This window comes from Mobula hypostoma, chromosome 9, assembly GCF_963921235.1.
Source record: "Mobula hypostoma chromosome 9, sMobHyp1.1, whole genome shotgun sequence".
Lineage (NCBI taxonomy): Eukaryota > Metazoa > Chordata > Chondrichthyes > Myliobatiformes > Myliobatidae > Mobula > Mobula hypostoma.
In genome coordinates this window covers 32,076,127-32,099,236 of record NC_086105.1, presented here as the reverse complement: position 1 = coordinate 32,099,236, position 23,110 = coordinate 32,076,127, and the positions used below count along the sequence as shown (strand labels likewise).

General features: G+C 39.9%; 1 protein-coding gene across 4 annotated transcripts in view; it reads left to right on the top strand.

Moving 5' to 3' along the window:
* The window catches only part of arfgap2 (ADP-ribosylation factor GTPase activating protein 2), a 73,335-nt gene that overhangs the window by 11,066 nt on the left and 39,159 nt on the right, over positions 1 to 23,110 (top strand). For all 4 annotated transcript variants that reach the window (XM_063058013.1, XM_063058012.1, XM_063058014.1 and 1 more), the window contains exons 2-4: positions 18,867 to 18,985; positions 20,148 to 20,220; positions 21,257 to 21,388. In XM_063058013.1, the coding sequence (XP_062914083.1) occupies positions 18,867 to 18,985; positions 20,148 to 20,220; positions 21,257 to 21,388 (324 nt within the window). The remainder of the gene's footprint in view (positions 1 to 18,866; positions 18,986 to 20,147; positions 20,221 to 21,256; positions 21,389 to 23,110) is intronic.

Sequence of the window (23,110 nt, the reverse complement as noted above, 5' to 3'; positions counted from 1 at the left end):
ATGTTGGATTCAAGATTTGGCCTAGTGCTATCATTACATTACCACAAAGGCCTAATATATATGGCATTAACTACAAATCATTATGTAAATTTTCAGCCAGCCATTAGTCCAGTAAATTCTTATAAGTGGTAATATCTCCAAACAATCGTACTGTTTCCTGAGGTGTATGAAAATCTGCATTTTAAATTTTAAACTCAACACTTTATACATTAAGGATTTATAAGTATTAAACAAAGAAAATTCATAACAGATAGATACTTTATTGATCCAAAAGGAAATTACAGTGCCACAGTAGCATTACAAGTGCACAGATATACAAATATTAGATGTAAGAAAGAATTAAAAAGTTATCTCAAACAATCTTATCAGGAGGGGTTCATCACTTTCCTGGCTAGAGCTTGACTCATTATTGAGCTTTAATGGCTGAGGTTAAGAATGATCTTATATTGTGCTGTTTGGAGCAGTGCAGTTGTCTTAGTCTATTACTAAAAGTGCTCCTCTGTTCAGCCAAGGTGGCATGTAGGGAATGAGAAACATTGTCCAGACTCTTGTTCTTCCATAACTTCCAGTATGTCCAGTTTGACTCCTTTAACGGAGCCAGTCTTTCTAATCAGTTTAATCTCAATTGTATTCATTTGTGTTGATCTTTTCAATTAATAAGCTGTAAAAACTAATTGCGAAACTCATGATATACAGTAAGTCTCTAGAGAACAGCCCTAAGAAATGAGAGCAGTTTTTCCCATGTTGAAGCTAATGATTTATGTAAGTTACTGAAGTAAAATTCAGCATCTTTGGCAAGCTTGGTGTACAATTGTTGGTTTGTCAATTGTTAGCACTCTTCCTGTTTTCTGCTGCATTTCGTATTAAGTGCATCAATGCTGTCTGCTTCAAGCATTCCATTCTAATTTTGCATTCTTAGTACACCATACAAAGAAATTCTTTAAAATTCTATATTTGATCTGTTGACTACAATCTGAAACAGTTTTTAAACACAGCTACAGTATAATTTGTGAACCCCTTATCTGAAATTTGAAAATCCAAAAACCTCAAGTTCAAAAATTTTTGGGTGCTGACATAACATCACAAATGGAAAATTCCACAAGGCACTGGGAAGGTTCCCAAGCAATGCACAGGTCTCTGAAAACTATAGACAGTTTGGAGAAATGTCCTCATGTATGTAATGAACAAAAATCAATGAAAAATTTTTTTAAACTGCATAAAGTGAAAAATAAAGATCTAGATTATGTATTGAAAGAGTGGATTCATCAGTGTCGGAGTGAACATATGCTGCTTAATGGTGTGCTGATCATGAAACAAGCAAAGATCTATCATGACAAACTGAAAATTGAAGGTAATTGTGAAGATTCAGCAGGCTGCTTACAGAGGTTTTAGATCAGGCACGGCATTAAATTTTTAAAGATTTGTAGTGACAAACTGTGTGGTGATAATCTGTGTGGTGATCACGAAACAGCAGAGAAATTCATTAATGAGCCTGCCAAGATCGTCACTAATAAATCTAACATGCTGAACAGCTGCATCTGTACATATGTGTGATGAACAAGTGTAAAACAAAGACTGCTTACCGGTAGCACATAAATTCAGAGTCGGAAATGATAGTGACCCTAAGCTATCTCATTTTATATTCCAAAATCTGAAAAAGTGCAGAACACTTTTGGCCCCAAGCATTTCGAATAAAAGGTACTCAACCTGGATCAGTTTAGAGACCTCCATTGAATCTTTTAGTTCTATTTTTTTCCACTTTTTAAAAGTGTTTTCTGTTCTTTCTCCAGTGCTTCAGTAATCGTTTGTGTTTTCAAGTTCATGATTGTATGCACTATTCCAAATGTAAAAGCTCCTGTGTCTGTTAAAATGACCTCACTGCTTTTCTAGAAGTGAACACAATTGCCTTAACTGCTGTGTTCAGTATCTTGTTGTTAATTAGGTTTGCTGTCAAATCCTTTCTCAGATTTCAGTTTTAACATACTTTTGATATCCAGAAACTTTTTGTTTTAATGACACAGAGCATTAATTAGTTTACAGGTTTCCCCCGCCATCTGAAGGTAGCGCGTTCCTATGAAACGGTTCGTAAGCCGTAATGTCGTAAAGTGAAGAAGCAATTACCATTTATTTATATGGGAAAAATTTGTGAGTGTTCACATACCCAAAAAATAACCTATCAAATCATACCAAATAACACATAAAACCTAAAATAACAGTAACATTTAGTAAAAGCAGGAATGATATGATAAATACACAGCCTGTATAAATTAGAAATACTTTTCTACAGTCATTGCCACACTGTTCTCTGGAGCGAAAATCTCACGCAGGCGCTCTTGGCATAAACACTCTCTCCAGTAACCTTTAAGCTATGAAGCTGCCAAGTCTTACCAAATAACACATAAAAATACACAGCCTATATAAAGTAGAAATAATGTATGTACAGTGTAGTATCACTTACCCGAATTGGGAAGACAGCGCTGGGCACACTGATGATGGTGTGTTAGGCTGAGTCATCACAGGTTGGGGTGGTGCAGTGGTCCCCACCCTCCGGGCAGCGACCGATACCGATCCACGAAGCATGCAGGGGTACAGTGGTAGCCGGGACGCACCCAGCACATCTTTAAGAAAAAAGCCGAAATAAACAAGCTAATTAATCAGGTGCCACCAGGCACATAAATGTTGGCCCAGATCAGAGGCAATTGCCGATTGCGTCGCCTCTGATCTGGGCTGACATTTACGTGCAGGGTGGCACCTAATTAATTAGCATGTTTGTTTCGGCTTTTTTTTAAAGATGTGTTGGGTGCGCCCTGGCTGCCGCTGCATTCTCTGCGGCAATGTATCGGTCCACAGCCCGGGGGTTGGGGTGGTGGGACACTGGGGTGTCATCTCATTGTCATCTGTTTCCATTAGGGCAGGCAGATCATCTTCTATCTCTGCCTGCCTCAATGTCGAAGGTTGAGGTTCGTCGTCTGCTGTGGCTGGTGTGGAAGGCTTGAAAAACGACAGTATGCTTGACTGCTTATCCTCGTGCATTTTTCTAGCATCTCATGCAGTTGCTTCGCGTTCAGTTCCTGGACGACTTCATTTTCGGCCGTTCGCTACTGCATTTGGTTTCAATTGTTATCCTTTCCTCTTCCAATTGTATCAGCTCTTCATCTATCAGTTCTTGGTGATGGGATGCCAAAACCTCTTCAACATCATCTTCGTCAGCTTCCACAAGCCAAACTCACTTTGTCCTTACTTGGTTCACTACGATCAAAACACTTAATTATGTCTAGTTTTACGCTAAGTGTAACACCCTTACTAGCTCTTTTAGGGTTTTCCGATACCTTAGAACTCATCTTGCTAACGGCTGCTCACAGGCACGTGTTTAAGCAGTGCTGGCTAGAATGCAGTTCCGGGGGAGGAGCTTGGCTGCTCGGGGCGCGCGCTGCCTTTTTCGCGTGCTGCCTTTTTTTGTAACAGTGAAAACACCTTCTGTTAACGAAAACAGGTAACTAATGTAGGTCTTTCGTAACAGTGAGGTTTCGTAAAGCGAACATTTGAAAAGTGGGGGACACCTGTATTTTGAAAATCTGATCATGGCATAAGAGAGGACAAAAACAGACTGGGTTGTCTATAATTCTTCTGAGTTCAAAGTAAATTTATTATCAAAGTTCATTTATGTCACCATATATAACCCTAAAATTAATTTTCTTGCAGGCATACTTAGTCTATAGAATAATAACAGAATAAATGAAAGACCCTCCCCCCCCTCACCCCAACCTGGGCATTCAGGCAGAATGCAGAACACAACAAACTGTATAAATACAAAAAGAAAAATAGTAACAAATGAGCAATAAGTCTTGAGAACATGAGATGAAGAGTCCTTGAAAGTGAGTCCTTAGGTTGTGGGAATTTCAATGATGGGCACGTGAAATTGAGTAAAGTTCTTTGGTTCAAGACCCTGATGGTTGACGGGTAGTGACTCTTCCTGAACCTGGTGATGTGAGTCCTGTGGCTCCTGTATGTTCTTCTTGTTGGCAGCAGTGAGAAGAGAGTATGTCCTGGGTAGTGGGGTTCCCTGATGATGGATGCTGCTTTCCTGTGACATTGTTTCATATAGATGTGCTCATTGGTGGGGAGAGCTTTACCTGTGATGGACTGGGCTGTGTCCACTACTTTTTGTAGCATATTCCACTCAATATACTCTTCACCACACATCTATAGAAGTTTCTCAGAGTTTTAGATGTTATGCTGGATCTCCACAAACTCCTAAGGAAGTAAAGGTGCTGCTGTGCTTTCTTCATAATTGCACTTACGTGCTGGGCCCAGGACAGATCCTCTGAAATAATAACACTGAGGAATTTAAAGTTGCTAACCCTTTCCTCCTCTGATCCTTCAATGAGGACTGGCTCGTGGGATCTCTGGTTTCCTCCTCCTGAAGTCAATAAGCAGCTCCTTAGTCTTGCTGACATTGAGTAAGAGGTTGATGTTATGGCATCACCAGTCAGATTTTCAGTCTCCTCCTACATGCTGATTCAATCCCACCGTTGATTCGGTCTACGACAGTGGTGTTGTTAGCAAACTTAAATATAGCATGGGCGTTGTGTTTAGCCACACAGTCATAAATCTAAAGTGAGTAGAGCAGGAGACTAAGCACACAGCCTTTGGTGCACCTTTGCTGATGGAAATTGTGGAGGAGATGTTGCTAATCTGAATTGACTAGGGTCTGCACGTGAGAATATAGAAGATCGAATTGCATAAGAATGTATTGAAACCAAGGTCTGGTGCTGATTAGTTTTGAGGGTTAATGGTATTGAATGCTGAGCTGTAGTCAATGAAGTGCATTCTGATGTATGCACCTTTGCGGTCCAGATGTTCCACACCTTTTATCTTTTTACCATAAGATGATTTACATCCAATCCATTGCATAACTTCACCCCTCCCTCAACCCATTTGTTAATTCTGCTATCTACCTTCCCTCCTTCTTTCAAATAGCTGGCACAAGGTAATGGCAAAAGTGCGTGTGAGTTTTATGTTGAGGTTTGATTGCTGACGTCTGTGTGACTAAGTGGATTTCTTTTGTCCTCTATAATATGTTAATTCAGAACAGGATTAGCATTGTGGCTGATTGACAGAATTTTGTAGTACACGTATAGTTCAGTAACTTCTGGGCCTTTTGTTCAAAGCTATGTACAGTTTTCATTCATAGTTTTGAACAAAAGACCCAACGACAGAAGGAGAAGCCTGCAAAAAAATATGATAGCCATATATTCGCCCGAATTTTTTGTTGCGCTCTGATTCTGAAATTAGGATTTCCCAACATCTGCAAGATAGCTTTAAAATGGCACCAGTGAACAATGCGACTAATGGCGAGTCCTGCAGACAGTTCAAGAAACAACGACTTCTTTTAAATAAACTTCTTCTAATCTGTGTGCGATTGGAACCTGTAATTTAGATTTTGATTTTGGAACGACTGAGCAATCCGGTGCTTTTTCTGTCTCTTAGGGAATTAGGCGTGTGTTTGCATGCAAGGTTGAGAACGTAGTGTGCCTAATGGCAGAGCGCAAACCTGTGATCGACTCCATTTCTCCACTAACTCACTGATTAAAGCATCGAGCAAAATTGAAATGAATGAGGACAAGAGCGGAAGGCGAGCGGGTTTTCAGCACTGTCTGAATCTTTGAATTTCTGAATCTCTATTTGACTGGTCTCTCTCTCCCTCTTGCTGCTGTGGATTGGACTCATTTTTTCGAGGACTGCAGTTCATGTTACATGTGTTTCTGGTTACTCTTTTTTTTATTGCTTTTTTGTACAATTTTCATCAGGCTAGACTGGCTCGGCAGCCTGTAGTCAACAAATGACACAGTGCTAAATTGAACTGAACTAAACTGAACATTCCTAGACTGTTTCAAGGACTCTGCGGTTTGATGTTTAATATTCTGTGTGTTACCAGCTCGTTTTTTGCCATTTACATGATTTGTTCTTTTTTGTGCGTCGGGTGTTTGATGTTTTTGTTGTATGGGTTCCTTAGTGTTTCTTTGTTTCATAGCTGTCTGTGGAAGGACGCATATCAGGGTTGTATACTGCTTGCGTACTTTGATAATAAGTTAATTTTGTATCTATGAACATCAAAGTTGTTTGCCGAAAGTTTGGGTGTATGTAACCAGAAAAGTTGCGGCCTTCTATATATTGGCGAGACCCGACGCAGACTGGGAGATCGCTTCGCTGAACACCTACACTCTATCCACCAGAGAAGGCAGGATCTCCCAGTGACCACACATTTTAATTCCACGTCCCATTCCCATACTGATATGTCTATCCACGGCCTCCTCTACTGTAAAGATCAAGCCACACTCAGGTTGGAGGAACAACACCTTATATTCCGTCTGGGTAGCCTCCAACCTGATGGCATGAACATTGGCTTCTCAAACTTCTGCTAATGCCCCTCCTCCCTCTCGTACCCCATCCGTTATTTATTTATTTATATACACACATTCTTTTTCTCTCTCTCCTTTTTCTCCCTCTGTCCCTCTCACTATACCCCTTGCCCATCCTCTGGTTTTTTCCCCCCTCCCCTTTTCTTTCTCCCTAGGCCTCCTGTCCCATGATTCTCTCATATCCCTTTTGCCAATCACCTGTCCAGCTCTTGGCTCCATCCCTCCTCCTCCTGTCTTCTCCTATCATTTTGGATCTCCCCCTCCCCCTCCCACTTTCAAATCTCTTACTAGCTCTTCTTTCAGTTAGTCCTGACGAAGGGTCTCGGCCTGAAACGTCGACTGTACCTCTTCCTAGAGATGCTGCCTGGCCTGCTGCGTTCACCAGCAACCTTGATGTGTGTTGCTTTCTTTAACTTAAGCCTGATTCTTGGTGGTTGAGCATTATCCTCCAACAATGGAAGTTCAGCATCAGCCAATATCTTTTTTGTACTCTCAGAGTATATTTAAGACTTATTTCATTGTACAGGATGTAACTTTGTAACACTAGCAACAAGGGAAGTGGCCTGGGCTAACAGGGAGATATTCATTCTTCTGATTTAGTGTGAGAACGTTGGCAATTGGATTCAAGGTTCATGTTTATTTGCCACGTGTATATTGAAACATACAGTGAAGTGTGTCATTTGTGTTATCAACCATATGAAAGTCTTCAGTCACACAAACTAACCAATAGAGTCCCAGAGAATCTCACTCCCCTGACACAATGTTTTATACTACTTCAGCACAAAGATAACAATAAACAAATAGTTTCAGTTGCTATAATCACCAACTTAACTTGGAGCATTTTGAATATAGTCAGATAAATTGACAGAGTTACACATTCACAATGGTAGCACATCCCAACACCTTAAGCCTGATTTATACTTGTGCGTATGGCCTACGCTGTAGGCCTGATTTATACTTCTGCGTAGCCCTATGCCGTAGCGAGCATGTGTTGTTGTGTCTGCGTCGCTCTACAATTCACCAAAACGCTAGTTGGCGGTGGGGTTTCTATGCCACTGTGTTGAGTTTCTTCGTGAGAGACATGAGGAAATGCATTTCAAATATTTTCAGATGTCGGCAGGTAGATTTGATGATTTGGTTCATCATCTCCAACCATTTATTTCGCATCAGTGTATGGACATGGCAGAGAAAAGCAACCAGAAATGCGTAGGAGGAAATGTGATGCTACCAAGTGGACTAATCAGTATTTGCGGTCTGCTTCGTTGCGATGTGTGAGTTACTTTTTTGGGGAGGTGCACGTCACCCTACGGCATAGGGTATGTGGTACCTGCAGCATACATTTGACGCAGAAGTATAAATCAGGCTTTAACAGTGTTTGCTGAGCAAAGGGGTCTTGGGATTCAAGTTCATAGCTCCCTGAAAGTAGTTATGCAGGATGAGAGGGTGGTTAAGGCATATGGCATGCTTGCCTTTATTAATTGAGGCACTGAGTTCAAAAGTTAGGAAATTATCGTGCAGCTTTATAAAACTAATTAAGCCACATATGAAGTATTACATACAGTTCTGGTCTCCCCATTATAAGAAAGGTGTTCAGGTTTTGGAGAGGATGCAGAAGAGGTTTACCAATCCTGAATTAGAGAGCATGTTGTTTAATGAGAGGATTTTCCCTTCCATTTAAAACTTCGTAACCCCAAAGTTTCAATCCTATTCTTAATACACAAACACTAATTCTCCGGAATGAACACATATGCACCCCTCTAGCGTCCCGAATGGTCACTAACTACTTTTTGCAAATCAAATCAAGTCAAGTCAAGTCATTCTTTATTGTCATTTCGACCATAACTGCTGGTACAGTACAGAGTAAAAGCGAGACAATGTTTTTCAGGACCATGGTGCTACATGAAACAATACAAAAACTACACTGTACTACTTAAAAACAACACAAAAACTATACTGAACTATAGACCTATCCAGAACTGCATAAAGTGCACAAAACAGTGCAGGCATTACAATAAATAATAAACAAGACAATAGGCACAGTAGAGGGCAGTAGGTTGGTGTCAGTCCAGGCACTGGGTATTGAGGAGTCTGATGGCTTGGGGGAAGAAACTGTTACATAGTCTGGTCGTGAGAGCCCGAATGCTTCGGTGCCTTTTGCCAGATGGCAGGAGGGAGAAGAGTTTGTATGAGGGGTGCGTGGGGTCCTTCATAATGCTGTTTGCTTTGCGGATGCAGCGTGTGGTGTAAGTGTCTGTAATGGCGGGAAGAGAGACCCCGATGATCTTCTCAGCTGACCTCACTATCTGCTGCAGGGTCTTGTGATCTGAGATGGTGCAATTTCCGAACCAGGCAGTGATGCAGCTGCTCAAGATGCTCTCAGTGCAACCTCTGTAGAATGCGATGAGGATGCGGGGGTGGGAGATGGACTTTTCTCAGCCTTCGCAGAAAGTAGAGACGCTTCTGGGCTTTCTTTGCTATGGAGCTGGTGTTGAGGGACCAGGTGTGATTCTTCACCAGGTGAACACCAAGAAATTTGGTGCTCTTAACAATTTTTACGGAGGAGTCGTCGTTGTTCAGGGGAGAGTGGTCACTCCGTATTGTCCTGAAGTCAACATCCATCTCTTTTGTTTTGTTCACATTTAGAGACAGGTTGTTGGCTCTGCACTGGTCCGTTAGCCGCTGCACCTTCTCTCTGTATGCCGACTCATCGTTCTTGCTGATGAGACCCACCACGGTCGTGTCATCGGCGAACTTGATGATGTGGTTTGAGCTGTGTGTTGCAGCACAGTCGTGGGTCAGCAGAGTGAACAGCAGTGGACTGAGCACACAGCCCTGGGGGGGGCCCCGTGCTCAGTGTGATGGTGTTGGAGATGCTGCTTCTAATCCGGACTGACTGAGGTCTCCCAGTCAGGAAGTCTAGGATCCAGTTGCAGAGGGAGGTGTTCAGGCCCAGTAGGCTCAGCTTTCCAGTCAGTTTCTGAGGAATGATTGTGTTGAATGTTGAAATGAAGTCTATGAACAGCATTCGAACGTACGTGTCTTTTTTGTCCAGGTGGGTTAGCGCCAGATAGACTGTGATGGCAATGGCGTCGTCTGTTGAACGGTTGGAATGGTATGCGAACTGCAGGGGGTCTTACAGGGAGGTGAGGGGGGTAGCAGGGTCTTGATGTGCCTCATGACAAGCCTCTTGAAACACTTCATGATGATGGATGTGAGTGCAACGGAACGGTAGTCATTGAGGCAGGACACTGAAGACACTGAAATGGTGGCCTGTCTCATCGAACTGCTCAAAAATGTCTGATAAGCTTGGTCCCTTGTATGTAAATCAGTAGGAACAGGAGCCCAAGAGAATCTTAGGCTACATTCACAGTAGACTGGATAATTTTGAAAATGCCGGTTTCGAGTAAAAACGATAGGCGCCCACACCAGGTGTTTTTGAAAATATCACCGTCTACATTAAAACGGGTATTTGGGCGAATCTCCTTCTACTGGGCATGCACAGGACACATCTACAGAATTCACCCGCTTCGACGAGTACACCCGACTCAGACAGTTTGGACCAAGCAACAGGTGATGGCCGCAACATGTTTGGTGTGGAATCTCGCCGTGAAAGACTTGGTGCGCGTTTGTCCAGTTACAGACTAGAAAAACTTAAAAAGGAATTTGCCAAATGACGGGACAGCTGTTGGCTCTTGCCCAAGAGGACTTGAAACTAAAAAAACAAATTCTGGAGCATGAGGGAGCAACCAACAGGGAGTTCACGGACAGTATGACCCGGCTGACGACGAACATTGAAAAACTGACTAACTCTGTTGCAGAGGGATTTGCAATGATGAGGAATATGATGGCTCCCCCCTCGCCCCCCCGGTACTTTTCACTACCACAATACCAGCCTCACAGCCACTACAATAGCTACACATACGGACACACAAACCCCCGGGTGGCCCCACCAACATCTTCCCCACTCCCACAGAGTGGTCACCCTGGAAACATTTCCTACAGCCATAGTCTCTTCACCAATGAAAGGGACAACAGCTACAACTAAATGCAATAAGGCTTGTTAACTGGGCAAAAGTGAAATTTGCTGTTACCTCATTTGTTTGCCTTTATTTTTGCCATGTCTTTGTGTATTATTTTGCTGTATTTAACATGTGCAATAAAACGAGTTACTGGGCAAAACTGATTTTATTTTTACCTGAGTAAAAGTGAAACTTACAATTTTCCTTTTTTGGCCTTAACATTTTCACATCTATGCCAAACATAAGCTGTTACTTAAAAATGACAGTTTGGAAGTAGTGACAATTGCATCTATTGAATGTTTGCACAAGCAATACATTAATAAAGCACCTTGTTAAATGTATAAAACATGTCTGCATCAGTGTTACCTTGTATTTCCATACAATGTTACATTAGGCTGTTACACATCAATTGTCAGAGAAGTACTTGTATGGACAAACCTCCACCTCCATACAAGCAAGGACAGAAAACAGGGCAAAGTGAATATAATTATTTATTCAGTATTCAGCAAGTTATGGGTCAAAGTATTTGGTGAGTACATTTCTAACTCTTCTGGCTTCAGTCTTATTGCCGTCTGTTCTGAAATTGTTAGGTTGTGTGGGGGGTTGAAATTAACGTAGATTCGTGGTCGCCAACCTTTTTAAGCCCAAGATCCCCTACCTCGGCCTTAGTGAAAGGCAAGATCGACCTACTAAATCGTTTAGTCATACGCATGCGCACCGGGCAGAAAAGACTAGAAGTAAAACCCCGCAACCCGAAAACAACCTCTCTTTACAAACGGCTTTCCCTAGCGGGAGTACTGCTATATTACCATTATCTTAATTAGTATTACTTATTTTTATAGTGCTCACATTACAACACCTTTAATCCTATGTTTCATTATTTAATTTTATTTCAACACGAAAAAAATGAATAAAAATTGACTGTTGCACTCAGTGTGATAACTGGGGCTGCATACTTCCTGCTAGTTCCCTGAAATTTGGCTCATGACTACAGGCAGCCAGTCTGAGACACTCTGTGAGGTGTCTGTCAGTAAGACAGCTCCTGTACTTAGATTTCATAATTTTCATCTGTGTTGCAGCACAGCGCCCTTGCAAACCTCCTGACAGACTGAATATTGGAATGGAGAGTTTCCTTTGTTAGACTGAATAGTGAATCTGCCATGTTCTTCAGGTGTTTTGTATTGGTAAACTGTTACTGAGACACTAGTATAAGTTTCAGAGGTACGCAAGATAATGACACCACTGTTTTTTGTTTCCCAGTTATTTACATTTGGGGAATGTTGGAATTTAAAGGGGGAGAAGTGTTGTAATGTAAACATTATAAAGATAAGTTAATACAAATTAGGATAATGGTAATATAGCAATACTCCCACTACGCGGCTACGGAAAGCGGGTTGCTTCCGGGTTGCGGGGTTTTACTTCCTGTCTTTACTACCGCAGTGCATGGCGGGGGAGCTACACACACATGCGCACTGGGCAGAAAGAATGGAACTAAAACTCCACAACTGGGAAACAATCTCCCTTTACAAACAGCTTTCAGTAGCTGGAGTATTGCTATATTACCATTATCCTAATTAGTATTACTTATTTTTATAATGCTCACGTTATAACAGTATTTGTGTATTTATTTATTTTTCATTTTTTTCGGGATCTACTGGGAAAGTCTCAGCGATCGACCGGTTGGCGACCACTAACATAGACGATAAAGTAAACAACACATGCATGAAGCCGTCTGCCATTGTTGTGGTGTTGGAGGTTGTGTTCAAGAAAACAATGAAATGCCGCGCTGCCGCCACCATCTGTTCTGGCACGTCTTGACAGCGTTTTTAAAAAGAGCTGGTTACCCCGTACACACTACACCAGCCATTAGGCGTTTTCAGATTTATTCACTTTGGAGAGCGTTTTTGGCAAGCTCCATTTTCGGGCGAGGAAAACGCCGTTTCAGTATGGACGGAGGGTCAAAATGAAGAGAAAAAGCTTCGGTTACGGATTTATCTGGTCTAGTGTGGATGTAGCCCTATTCTCCTGACAGGATGTTTTATACTGCAACACAAAAGATAACAATTAACTACAGTTTCAGCAGCTATGATCACCTACTAAACTTTAACTTTAACACTTTAGTATTTAACAGTTTGAATATAGTCAGGCAAGTTTTCAGAATTACATATTCCCAATGGTAGCACATCCTACCGAACTAGTAGATCCCCTTTGAATATTCAGTGCTGGTGTCTGTTCCAAAAACCTCTGAGTACAGACTGTAGACCCTCAAAATATAAATTTTGTTGAAGGTTGGTGCCACGAATATACAACTAACCAGAAGGTTGAGTAACGAAACAGTCTTGAACTGTGCCTTAACAAGAGATACTCCTTTAACAATTTGCTAATTGCAGGAACATTCATCTATTATCTTTCCTTATGTAGTTTCAATGGGATGGAAAGCCACAAAGTGTCAGTTGGAAATTAAATTGTGTGCAGTTTTTATTTCCTGAAGACTAGTTTTTGTTCTGGTTAATCCATAATTATGCTTTCCAAGACCGTTCACCCTATCCCCAGACAATGATCCCTAACAGTACCCACTCAGGTACATTTAAAATGTTGGGTTTGGTGTCAGCACACTTACTAGTTAAGAGTTGGTCTGCACTTTACAGTCACTGGTTTTAGCTAGAATTGAGATAACTGAAGTGGATAAGCATGTGCATGCATCATCGTTACACTTGCAAAGGTAAATCTGTTATCAACCCAGCAGATGACTTTTGGTCTTTGAACGCATAGTCACCAAGGCAGGCATGGAAGTTTAAACAGCTCTTTACAGGAAAAATAGATTACTTCATTGGATCATTCTGTCTTAATTGTGCAACTCAATATCCAGAGAAAATCTGCTGCAAAATTTGAAAGAATTAATGGATTATTGAAAATAAGCAACCTGACTTGCTGACTGTGCAAGAAACCCTGGAGGTTGTTTCTAGAACTGGTACAAGGTCTGTGGTCAGATACGGTTTCACAGAACAGCCCTAATCATGGTTTTACCTCTTGTGTTGGGATGGGCACAGAGGCTGAGGTGACAGCATTGTTCATTATTGGCAACTATGCAGTCTCCATAATTGGCAAGATAGTCCTGATGAATGTATGGAATGCTGCAGAAACTTGCCATGGATATGAGCAAAGTGAACTTTAAATTAATTGAGTGTTTGGAGAGCTTTGTATAATAATGGTTCCAAAGAAGGATTGGGACAAAAAACTGAAGTGTTAAAATGTTGACAGGTGAAAGTAAAAATTGTAATGGTAGTGTGAAAGCAGGATTTGATGGATATGAAACCAATCTTGTAAAAATGGGTTAGGGGAAGTTCAGTAAGGGTGGTAATGTAGGTAGAAATTTACAGAACTAGCCAAGATCATTAGGACCTTGAAGGTGAAAATAAGAACAGTTAAAAATATTTAATTAGTTTCTGAGCTGTCTGCAAGTATAAAATCCACTTCTTGAAACCAGGTTTAATTGTGCAGTATTCTACCAAGAAAATGAAAATATATTTTGCATAATAAAAGTGACATGCACAAAAAAAGCCATAACATGAGAGTTATATGATTAAATATTTTATATGCTCACAAAAGAATGTTTCAAGCAGTTAACAGTAAAATTATTTCAGTCTTGAGCTTAATTCTAATTTTATTATTTTTTTCTGCTGTTTTCTCCAATGTTTTGGTATTTTTGTTTTGATCCATAGCTCTACTGTGTTGTTTAGTGTACAATTCTGTGTTTGTAATTGATGACAATATTTGGAGACAAGTTGCACAGATGCAGGCTGTTTTACAATAAAGAGAGTATGTTCAACAATATAATGCACAGTACACTATATGCAAATTAACAGTGGCATTAGAAGTGTAAATCATCTGCTTTGACCTTGGTGTTTAAATTGAGAGAGAATTAAAGACAACTTTTGTTTTAAAAGCCAATATAAAAGTAAGTCATTGCTTTCTGGCTTGTGTCTTTTTCTCAGTTTTCTGTGCTAAACCCACTGTCTACATTTTGTATCTCAGAACTAGCAGTTAAATTTGAAAATTAACAAAATGTTACTTCTGGTTTAAGGTGGCGCAGGAGAACCTCAGTGACTTCTGGCTGGTGACCAATGAAACAAGAATAGCAACTAAATACTTTGCTATCCACACTTTTTCTGGCAAATGATCATTGCAAGTAATGGTCTGTAACTTCCCTTTGGAGGCAATTGGATGTGGCAGAACTGAGGCAATGCAAGGCGAGGTGGCCTTGAGTGTGAAAGAGCGTGAAAGGTCGGACACAGGCCGCAGGGTCCAGGCCCCAGAGCGTATCGACGCAAGTGGACGTGGTGTTGGGATGGAGATTTATTGATCAAATCTAGGGCAGCGAGGTTCGGCATATCCAAGCAGCAGAACCCACTGTTCATACAGAGATTTAAGCGCCGGGCCAGATTGAAAAATTCAGAGTGGCAAGGATCGAGCTGGTTGAGATTGCTGCTTGAAGCAGCAGAGCATGATGTGTGGATGGAGAGTTAAACACTGGGCCAAATTGAAAAGGTCAAGGTATTGGGGCCTGAGGCGAGGTACAGGCCAATTAAGATTACTGCTCTACAGCGTTTACTTGGCTCTGCGCTGAACTGTGGGTTGCAGACTTTAGTTCAGAAAAGCTACTTGCTTGCAGTTACTGTTTGCATGATTTTTTTTAATACACATTGGGTGTTCGACAGTCTTTTATGGGTTATTTTATTCTTTTATTTTCTTATGGACATGATGCATTTTTTTAAATTCTCTGCACATTGAGTATTCAACAGTCTTTTTTTCATATATGGGGTTTGTTTTAGGGTTTCTCTGTTTTGTGGCTTCCTGTTAGGAGATGAATCTCAAAGTTGTATACATACCTTGATAACTAATGTATTTTGAACTTTGAACTTAATGGATTCTGGTATTTGGTCACTGTTAGTGGATCAATAAACATTGATATAAGATGTCATGTTTTGATTTAGGTTGAATACAACAAAATATCTAAGGTAATATGTTAAATATTACATAGAAATCACTTTTATGTAATTTAACTATGGTGGTTCTAAATGAAGCACATTTTTCTTTTGGGTGAAGCACTGACACAGTCGTGCACAGTTGCCTGTCACCTGTGAGCCACCTTTGCTTGCAACTGATTCATATGATAAGTAGCTGCCTTTATTGATTTGCACTCCCAAGCCTGCCAGCTGCTCAGTGCAGAGTTTTGTATGGGATGGTTGAACAGTGATAGAGCAAGCTTTCTCCACAAGGTAGTTAAAAGCATTTAGGAATATTTGTATCTATTCAAAAACAGTTAAAATTAAGCTAATAATTTTACAAATTATTTAAAATCTAAAACCCATAGAATATTTAAGAATGTTTTAAAATATGTTTAATTAAATTAGTTCAAAAATATAGAAATTGCTAGAAATGTAGCAACTCTTGCATTATGTCTTTCCTTGTCTTCATGAAGTTATCACAAATTAATTTTCCATTTCTGAATTCTATGAGGAATCTGAAGTCAGTGCACATTCTGGAAGCAGCTTGTGAAAAGCAACTACTAGCATGTTTAAGACTTGCACATTCACTTAGGTTTCCAGAAGGGATGAAGTAACTCACACCAATAGGGAAATCTACTCATAGAGCCAAAGAATGTGGCTAAAGTATTAAATTAGTACTTTACATTACACTTGTCTTGCAAAGAGAGCTGTTACGGGCTGTAAATGATAGAGGATATTAAAAGACTGGCTGCATTTAAAGTAGATAGATTGCCTGGTTAAGTTATAAGACCATAAGATATAGGAGCAGAAGTAAACCATTCAGCCCTTCGAGTCTGCTCTGCCATTCATTCGCCCCACTCCCCTGCCTTCACCCCATACCCTTTGATGCCTTGGCTAATCAAGAACCTGTCTATCTCTGCCTTAAATACCCTCAATGACCTGACCTCCACAGCCACTCGTGGCAACAGATTCCACAGATTTACCACCCCCTGACTAAAGTAATTGCTCTGCATCTCAGTTCTAAAAGGATGTCCTTCAATCCTGAAGTTGTGCCCTCTTGTTTTAGAATCCCCTACCATGGGAAGTAACTTTACCATATCTAATCTGTTCAGGCCTTTTAATATTCGAAATGTTTCTATGAGATCCCCCCTCATTTTCCTGAACTCCAGGGAATACAGCCCAAGAGCAGTCAGACGTTCCTCACACGGTAATTTTATCCCTGGAATCATTCTTGTGAATCTTTTCTGAACCCTCTTCAATGTCAGGTTACATCCCAAGCTACTGAGAGTAGCAGAGAAAATTGCAGAGAGTCGCCATATTGTTCCAAACATCTGTATTTGCATAAGAAGTGCTTATTGACGGGAAAATTGCAAATATTGCACCTCTGTTAGAAAGAGATAGCAAAGATAAACCCAGTACAGGTTTCCCCCGCCATCTGAAGGTAGAGCGTTCCAATGAAACGGTTCGTAAGCCGAAATGTCGTAAAGTGAAGAAGCAATTACCATTTATTAATATGGGAAAATTTTTTGTGAGCAGCCATTTGCAAGATGAGTTCTAAGGTATCGGAAAAGCCTGAAAGAGCTCGTAAGGGTGTTACACTTAGTGTAAAACTAGACATAATTAAGCGTTTTGATCGTGGTGAACAAAGTAAGGACAATGTGAGTTTGGCTTGTGGAAGCTGACGAACATGATGTTGAAGAGGTTTTGGCATCCCATAACCAAGAACTGAATTAATCCCCTCAGGTTCAAGAGCCTGTTAGTTGAGGGGTATTAACAGTTCCTGAACCTGGTGGTGTGAGTCCTGAGGCTCCTGTAGCTTCTTCCTGATGGCAGCAGCAAGAAGAGAGCATGACTTGGGTGGTGGGGGTCTCTGATGATGGATGCTGCTTTCCTCGACACCACTCCATGTAGATGTGTTCTGTGATGGGGAGGGTTTTACCCATGAAGGACAAGGCCATATCCTCTTCTTTTTGTAGTGTTTTCCGTTTAAGGGCATTGGCGTTTCTATATCAGGCGTTGATGCAGCCAGTCAATATACTGTCCACCACACGTTATAGAAGTTTGTCTAAATTTTAGATGTCATGCCATATCTTCACTAACCTCTAAAGAAGTAGAGGTGCTGCAATGCTTTCTTAATATTTGCACTTGCATGCTGGGCCCAGAATAGGTCCTCTGAAATGATAAGACTGGGGAATTTAAAGTTGCTGACCCTCTCTACCTCTGATTCCACCCCCACCGATGAGGACTAGCTCATGGACCTCTGGTTTCCTCCTCCTGAAGACAATAATCTGCTCCTTGGTCTTGCTGACAATGAGTTAGATGTTATTATTGTGGCACCACTCAGCCAGATTTTCAATCTCTCTCCCATATACTGATTTGTCACCATCTTTGGTTCTGCTTATGACAATGGTGTTGTCTGCGAACTTGAATTGGCATTGGAACTGTGCTTAGTCACACAGTCATAAGTGTAAAGCGAGTAGAGCAGGGAGGTAAGTACTCAGCCTTGTGGTACACCTGTGCTGATGGAGATTGTGGAGGAGATGATGCCAATCTGAACTGACTAGGGTCTGCATGTGAGAAAATTGAGGATCCAAATGCACAAGCAGGTATCAAGGCCAAAGTCTTGAAGCTTATAGATTAGTTTTGAGGGGATGATAGCATTGAATGCGGAACTGTAGTTGATAAAGAACATCCTGATGTATGCCTTTTTGCTGTCCAGGTGTTTCAGAGTTGAGTGAAGATCTAATGAAATGGCATCTGCTGTGGATCTTTTGTGCCAGTAGGCAGATTAAAGTGGATCCAAGTTGCTTCTTGGACAGGAGTTGGTATGTTTCATCGCCAACCTTTCAAAACACTTCCATCACTGTTGGATGTGAGTGCTACTGGATGAAAGTTATGAAGAATGCAGACTGGTAGAAGTGTGAGGGACTGGGAGCTTGAAATGAGGGTGACTGACAAAAAGAACCAAAGGCGATGTGAATTTTTTTGTGTGCGCATTGAGTGGATAAACCCTAGAATGCACTGCCAGGATTAGTAATGGAGACTGGTTTAATTACAGCATTCTAAATGGAGTAATATAAGTGTCTGAAAGAAAATAAATTGCAGGGTTATGGGAGATACTGTAAATGGGGTAAGCAAGATTCCTCTAACATGGAACAGGTAGACTTGATGGACTAAATGGCTTTTTGTATTAAAACCTTTGTGTAATTCTGAACATGTCTGCAACCTTTGTGGAAAAATGCCTTGCAGAACTGTGGGCAATTTCCTCATTTAAAATACCTGACATTATTACTGTTGAGCATCTTCTTACTACTCCTTTTTATGAGAACATGCAACTGAGGGTTATTGTAACTGATTAAAGTACAAAGTAGCCTAAAGAGCAATGGTTAATAATTGGCTTAAATTCAACTTTGCAGGCATGCTTTGACTGTTCAGCGAAGAATCCTAGCTGGGCGAGTATTTCCTATGGCGTTTTTCTTTGTATTGACTGCTCTGGGACGCATCGATCACTTGGCGTTCATTTGAGTTTCATCAGGTACTATAGCTTCCAAGATGAACATAATGCTAAATATATAAAAATGTCTAAGTCTCTTAGGGATACCTAGGTGTACTGGTGTACAAATAGAATGCTTTACAGTCAAATATTTACAAAAAATGGTTGAAAAAATTGTATCTCCTTTATTATTGGTAAAATTTCAGTTATTACACAAAGGCATTAAAAACTTGACTAGGTAACTTTGAAATTGAAATTTAGTAAATTTTCTTAATGTTCTATGTATGAGAATACTGATTTGCACGATTCCGGATAAATATCTGTTGTAATGTTTTTGATACATTTGAGTGTAATAGGTGCTTATAATTGTAGCATTTTTGGAGGTATGGTCTAGTAGGTATTATATATTTAGGATAAGGATATGTTATTCGTTGATAATGGAAAACACTAGAACTTGAGCAACCAGGTAATAATGAATTAGAGTTTTGATGGCAGAAGTTGATGTTGAGGAATCAGGTTAACTATGTTGGAGATATGAGAGCTTATGATTGAGCAATGTGAGAATATTCCTCAACCTCTGAATTTTACATATAAATTTATGGTTATTTTAAAGGAAACAATTTAATCTATTAGTATTTAACCATATTTTAAATATATTTTGTTTCTATACTGAGCAAACATTTGTGGAGAGTCAAGAGCAAAGTGCAAAAATATCCTATGAGGGAATATTTGAATTATTAGTTATTAAGATGATGGAATTATCAGTTATTAAAAATAGAATATGATTAAATGGCTGAAATAATCTTTTTTATTATTTGTTGAAATCATAGGAAAATATGAAGATCAAAGATGTCAGTGGGATTTAATAATATGGAACACGATGGCCTAAATTAGGGAAAATCAGTGGTGCAATCTTCCACATCTGGAATGAAAGGCTTCACATAAAATTAACTAGTTTGTTTCGTTCATGGATGCATTCACTTTTTATTTAATAACAAATTTTTAATTTCTGTATGGATGCACAGTCTGATAATTTTACATCATAATGTTGCTCTTATTTTCTAAAATTGGAGAACAAAATGTTTATATTTATAAATGTTCACATAGGAACTCAGTGATCACAGCTGGTGATTTTAACAAAGAATGGTGGAAAAGCCATTTCTCAGCAACTTTGAAGTTTTTCCTATTCTGATTGTTCTTGCAGGTCCACTGAATTGGATTCTAATTGGTCCTGGTTTCAACTGAGATGTATGCAAGTTGGTGGAAATGCAAATGCTGTAAGTTTTAAATTCTGCCAGTAGTTCTAACTGGCAATTTGTGTCAATTCAATTAACATTTGTCTTCTGTACTTTTGCAGTTTTTTTATTTTATAAAAAGATAAAAGTAACACACAAAACTGCTTAACCTGAAGTGTGTTTTTAATCCCTTTGTAGAGGGAAGAAGTAATTAAGTAGTGTAGATATATATTATGAGTATTCACAAAAGCAAAAAAAAACTGCACGGTCAGAGTATGAAATAAAAATAAAATACTGAAAAACTTAGTAGGTTAGATAACTGCTATGGAAGCAGGAACAATTAATGTTTCAGTCAATGATGAACATTGATCTGAAATACTCATTCTTTTTTAACTCTCTACAGATAATTCCTAACCAGTTTTGTTTTTTTTAACTATAAGGAGTCAGACATTACTTGACTAACACATGGAAAACCTCTGGAATTAGATCGTCATCAGTTTATGAATAGCAATGAACGGATTGTATGTTAATTGTGATGGCCAGGTTCTTAAGTTGCATTTCTGTGGTCATGTGGTACCCTCATCAAATCACAAGGAACACGACCAAAGCAGCAAAACAGATCATTGTTCTACAGGGTTCTTTTTGCTTTTTTTGAAAATTGTACTTCCCATTAAGGATACTTGTCTGAAACATGAGTGATAATTTTGTATGCTGATAGTGTTACTTGCATGTTTAATTGCTGTATAAACAAATCATGAGAACTAAAACACAAGGTGTAAAAGTACAGTAAATATTGTTCAGCTGCAAAAATGTCTTTCCTTTTGTAACTGTCTACACTAAGTAGTATTCAATCCAATAAGCTTTGAATTTTTTTTGCAATACCTTTTGTATTTTCTCAAGCCAAGGAGCATGGCACTAACTTTCAGTGCTTCTGCTTTATGTAATTAGAAGCTGCAGAAGTGCTTGCATGAAAGCTACTAAGTGCTTTGGAAAATAAAGTCCGTACATATCTTGTCCCTTTAACTTACATTACCTCTAGATTACCAAGGAAGAATAACATTTAATTTCCTTTCAATAGCATGCTTTCTTCTGTCAACATGGTTGCAGCACTAATGACACCAATGCAAAATACAATAGCCGTGCTGCCCTACTTTACAGAGAGAAACTCAGGACACTGGCAGTTGCCGCAACAAGAAAATTTGGAACAGAGGTAAGCTTGATAAATGTGAGATATTTTTATTAAAGAGTGTTTAAGTTTGACCATTCCAGCTAAGGTAATTGTTTCAGGTCACTTAAGAAAAATCTTTTAACAAGTACTTCATTTTTTTCCTCGTAACAGTGTCAGACAAGGTGGAATGTATAAATATTGGATTTCCTTAGCAATTTGTAAGCAAGATTCTTAAAGCACATCAAATTCACACTCTATTGAATTGAATTAACTTTATTTCTTACATCCCTCACATGAATGAGGAGTAAAAACCTTTACATTACGTCTCTGTCGAAATGTGCAATTTATAGTAATTTGTAATAAATAGTATGTACAACAGGACAGTCAGTATAGCATAGAAATACAATTGTATCAGCATGAATTAATCAATCTGTTGGCCTGGTGAAAGAAGCTGTCCCGGAGCCTGTTGGTTCTGGCTTTAATGCTGCGATACTGTTTCCCGGATGGTAGCGGCTGGAACAGTTTGTGGCTGGGGTGGACTGGGTCCCCAATGATCCTTTAGGCCCTTTTTATGCATCTGTTTCTGCAAGTGTCCTGAGTAATGGGAGTTCACATTACAGATGCGCTGGGCTGTCCACATCACTCTCTGCAGAGTTCTGCGATTGAGGGAAGTACAGTTCCCATACCAGGCAGTGATGCAGCCAGTCAGGATGCTCTCAATTGACCCCTGTAGAAAGTCCTTAGGATCTGGGGACTCACGCCAAGCTTCTTCAACCGTCTGAGGTGAAAGAGGCGTTGTACTTTTTTCACCACTTAGCCGGTATGTACAGATCACGTAAAATCCTCTGTGATGTGTATGCTGAGGAACTTAAAGTTGCTCACTTTCTCAACCCCAGAACCATTGATGTCAATAGGGATTAGCCTGTCTCCATTCCTCCAGCTCCTTTATTTTTGTGACATTGAGGGAGAGGTTGTTTTCTTGACGCCACTGTGTCAGGGTGATGACTTCTTGTCTGTAGGCTGCCTCGTTATTATTTGAGATTAAGCCAATCAGTGTAGTGTCATCAGCAAATTTAATTAGCAGATTGGAGCTGTGGGTGGTAACACAGTCTTGGGTATACAGAGAGTAAAGGAGGGGGCTAATATCAAAATAAAATGGTCTGAGAATAGAGACTCCAAGAAGTCTCTACAAGTGCTTCCCAGGTTACGAACAACCACTATATGGACAGCCCATGCACATGAATGAGTGTTAGGGAGCCCTCCCCCCCCCAAAAAAAATAACTAATTTCAGCATTTGTGTCTGTGTTGGAATGAGCAGAGGTGGGAATGTTGAGTAGACTCACTCTGAATCAGTGAGGCTGGCTGGTGGCCACTCTTCTTTGTTCATTTCTGATTTACAAATAGTTCAGGTTATGAACTGTTCTCAGGAACAGAATTCTGTATAACCTGGGGGCTGCTGGTATTTTAGTTTGGAGTCAGACTGGGCCTTAACACACCTCTAGATTTATACTTCAAATTTTGACAGTATGGTGGAACTTGATTTTATGTTAAGTTAAACTGGCTGCAAATTATACACTTTAACTGTGGGTATTTAGAATGTAACATCTCTCAGATCACCTGAAAGATGATTAGCACATTGTAATTACTTTTCAAGTAGTTTCCCTCAATTTAACTTGTTTTTTTTCTCTTTTTTAAGCTAAAATGCTTGTTTATCTTTCGGAATACAATTATTCCATAATACAGGCTATTCCATAATAGTGTAAT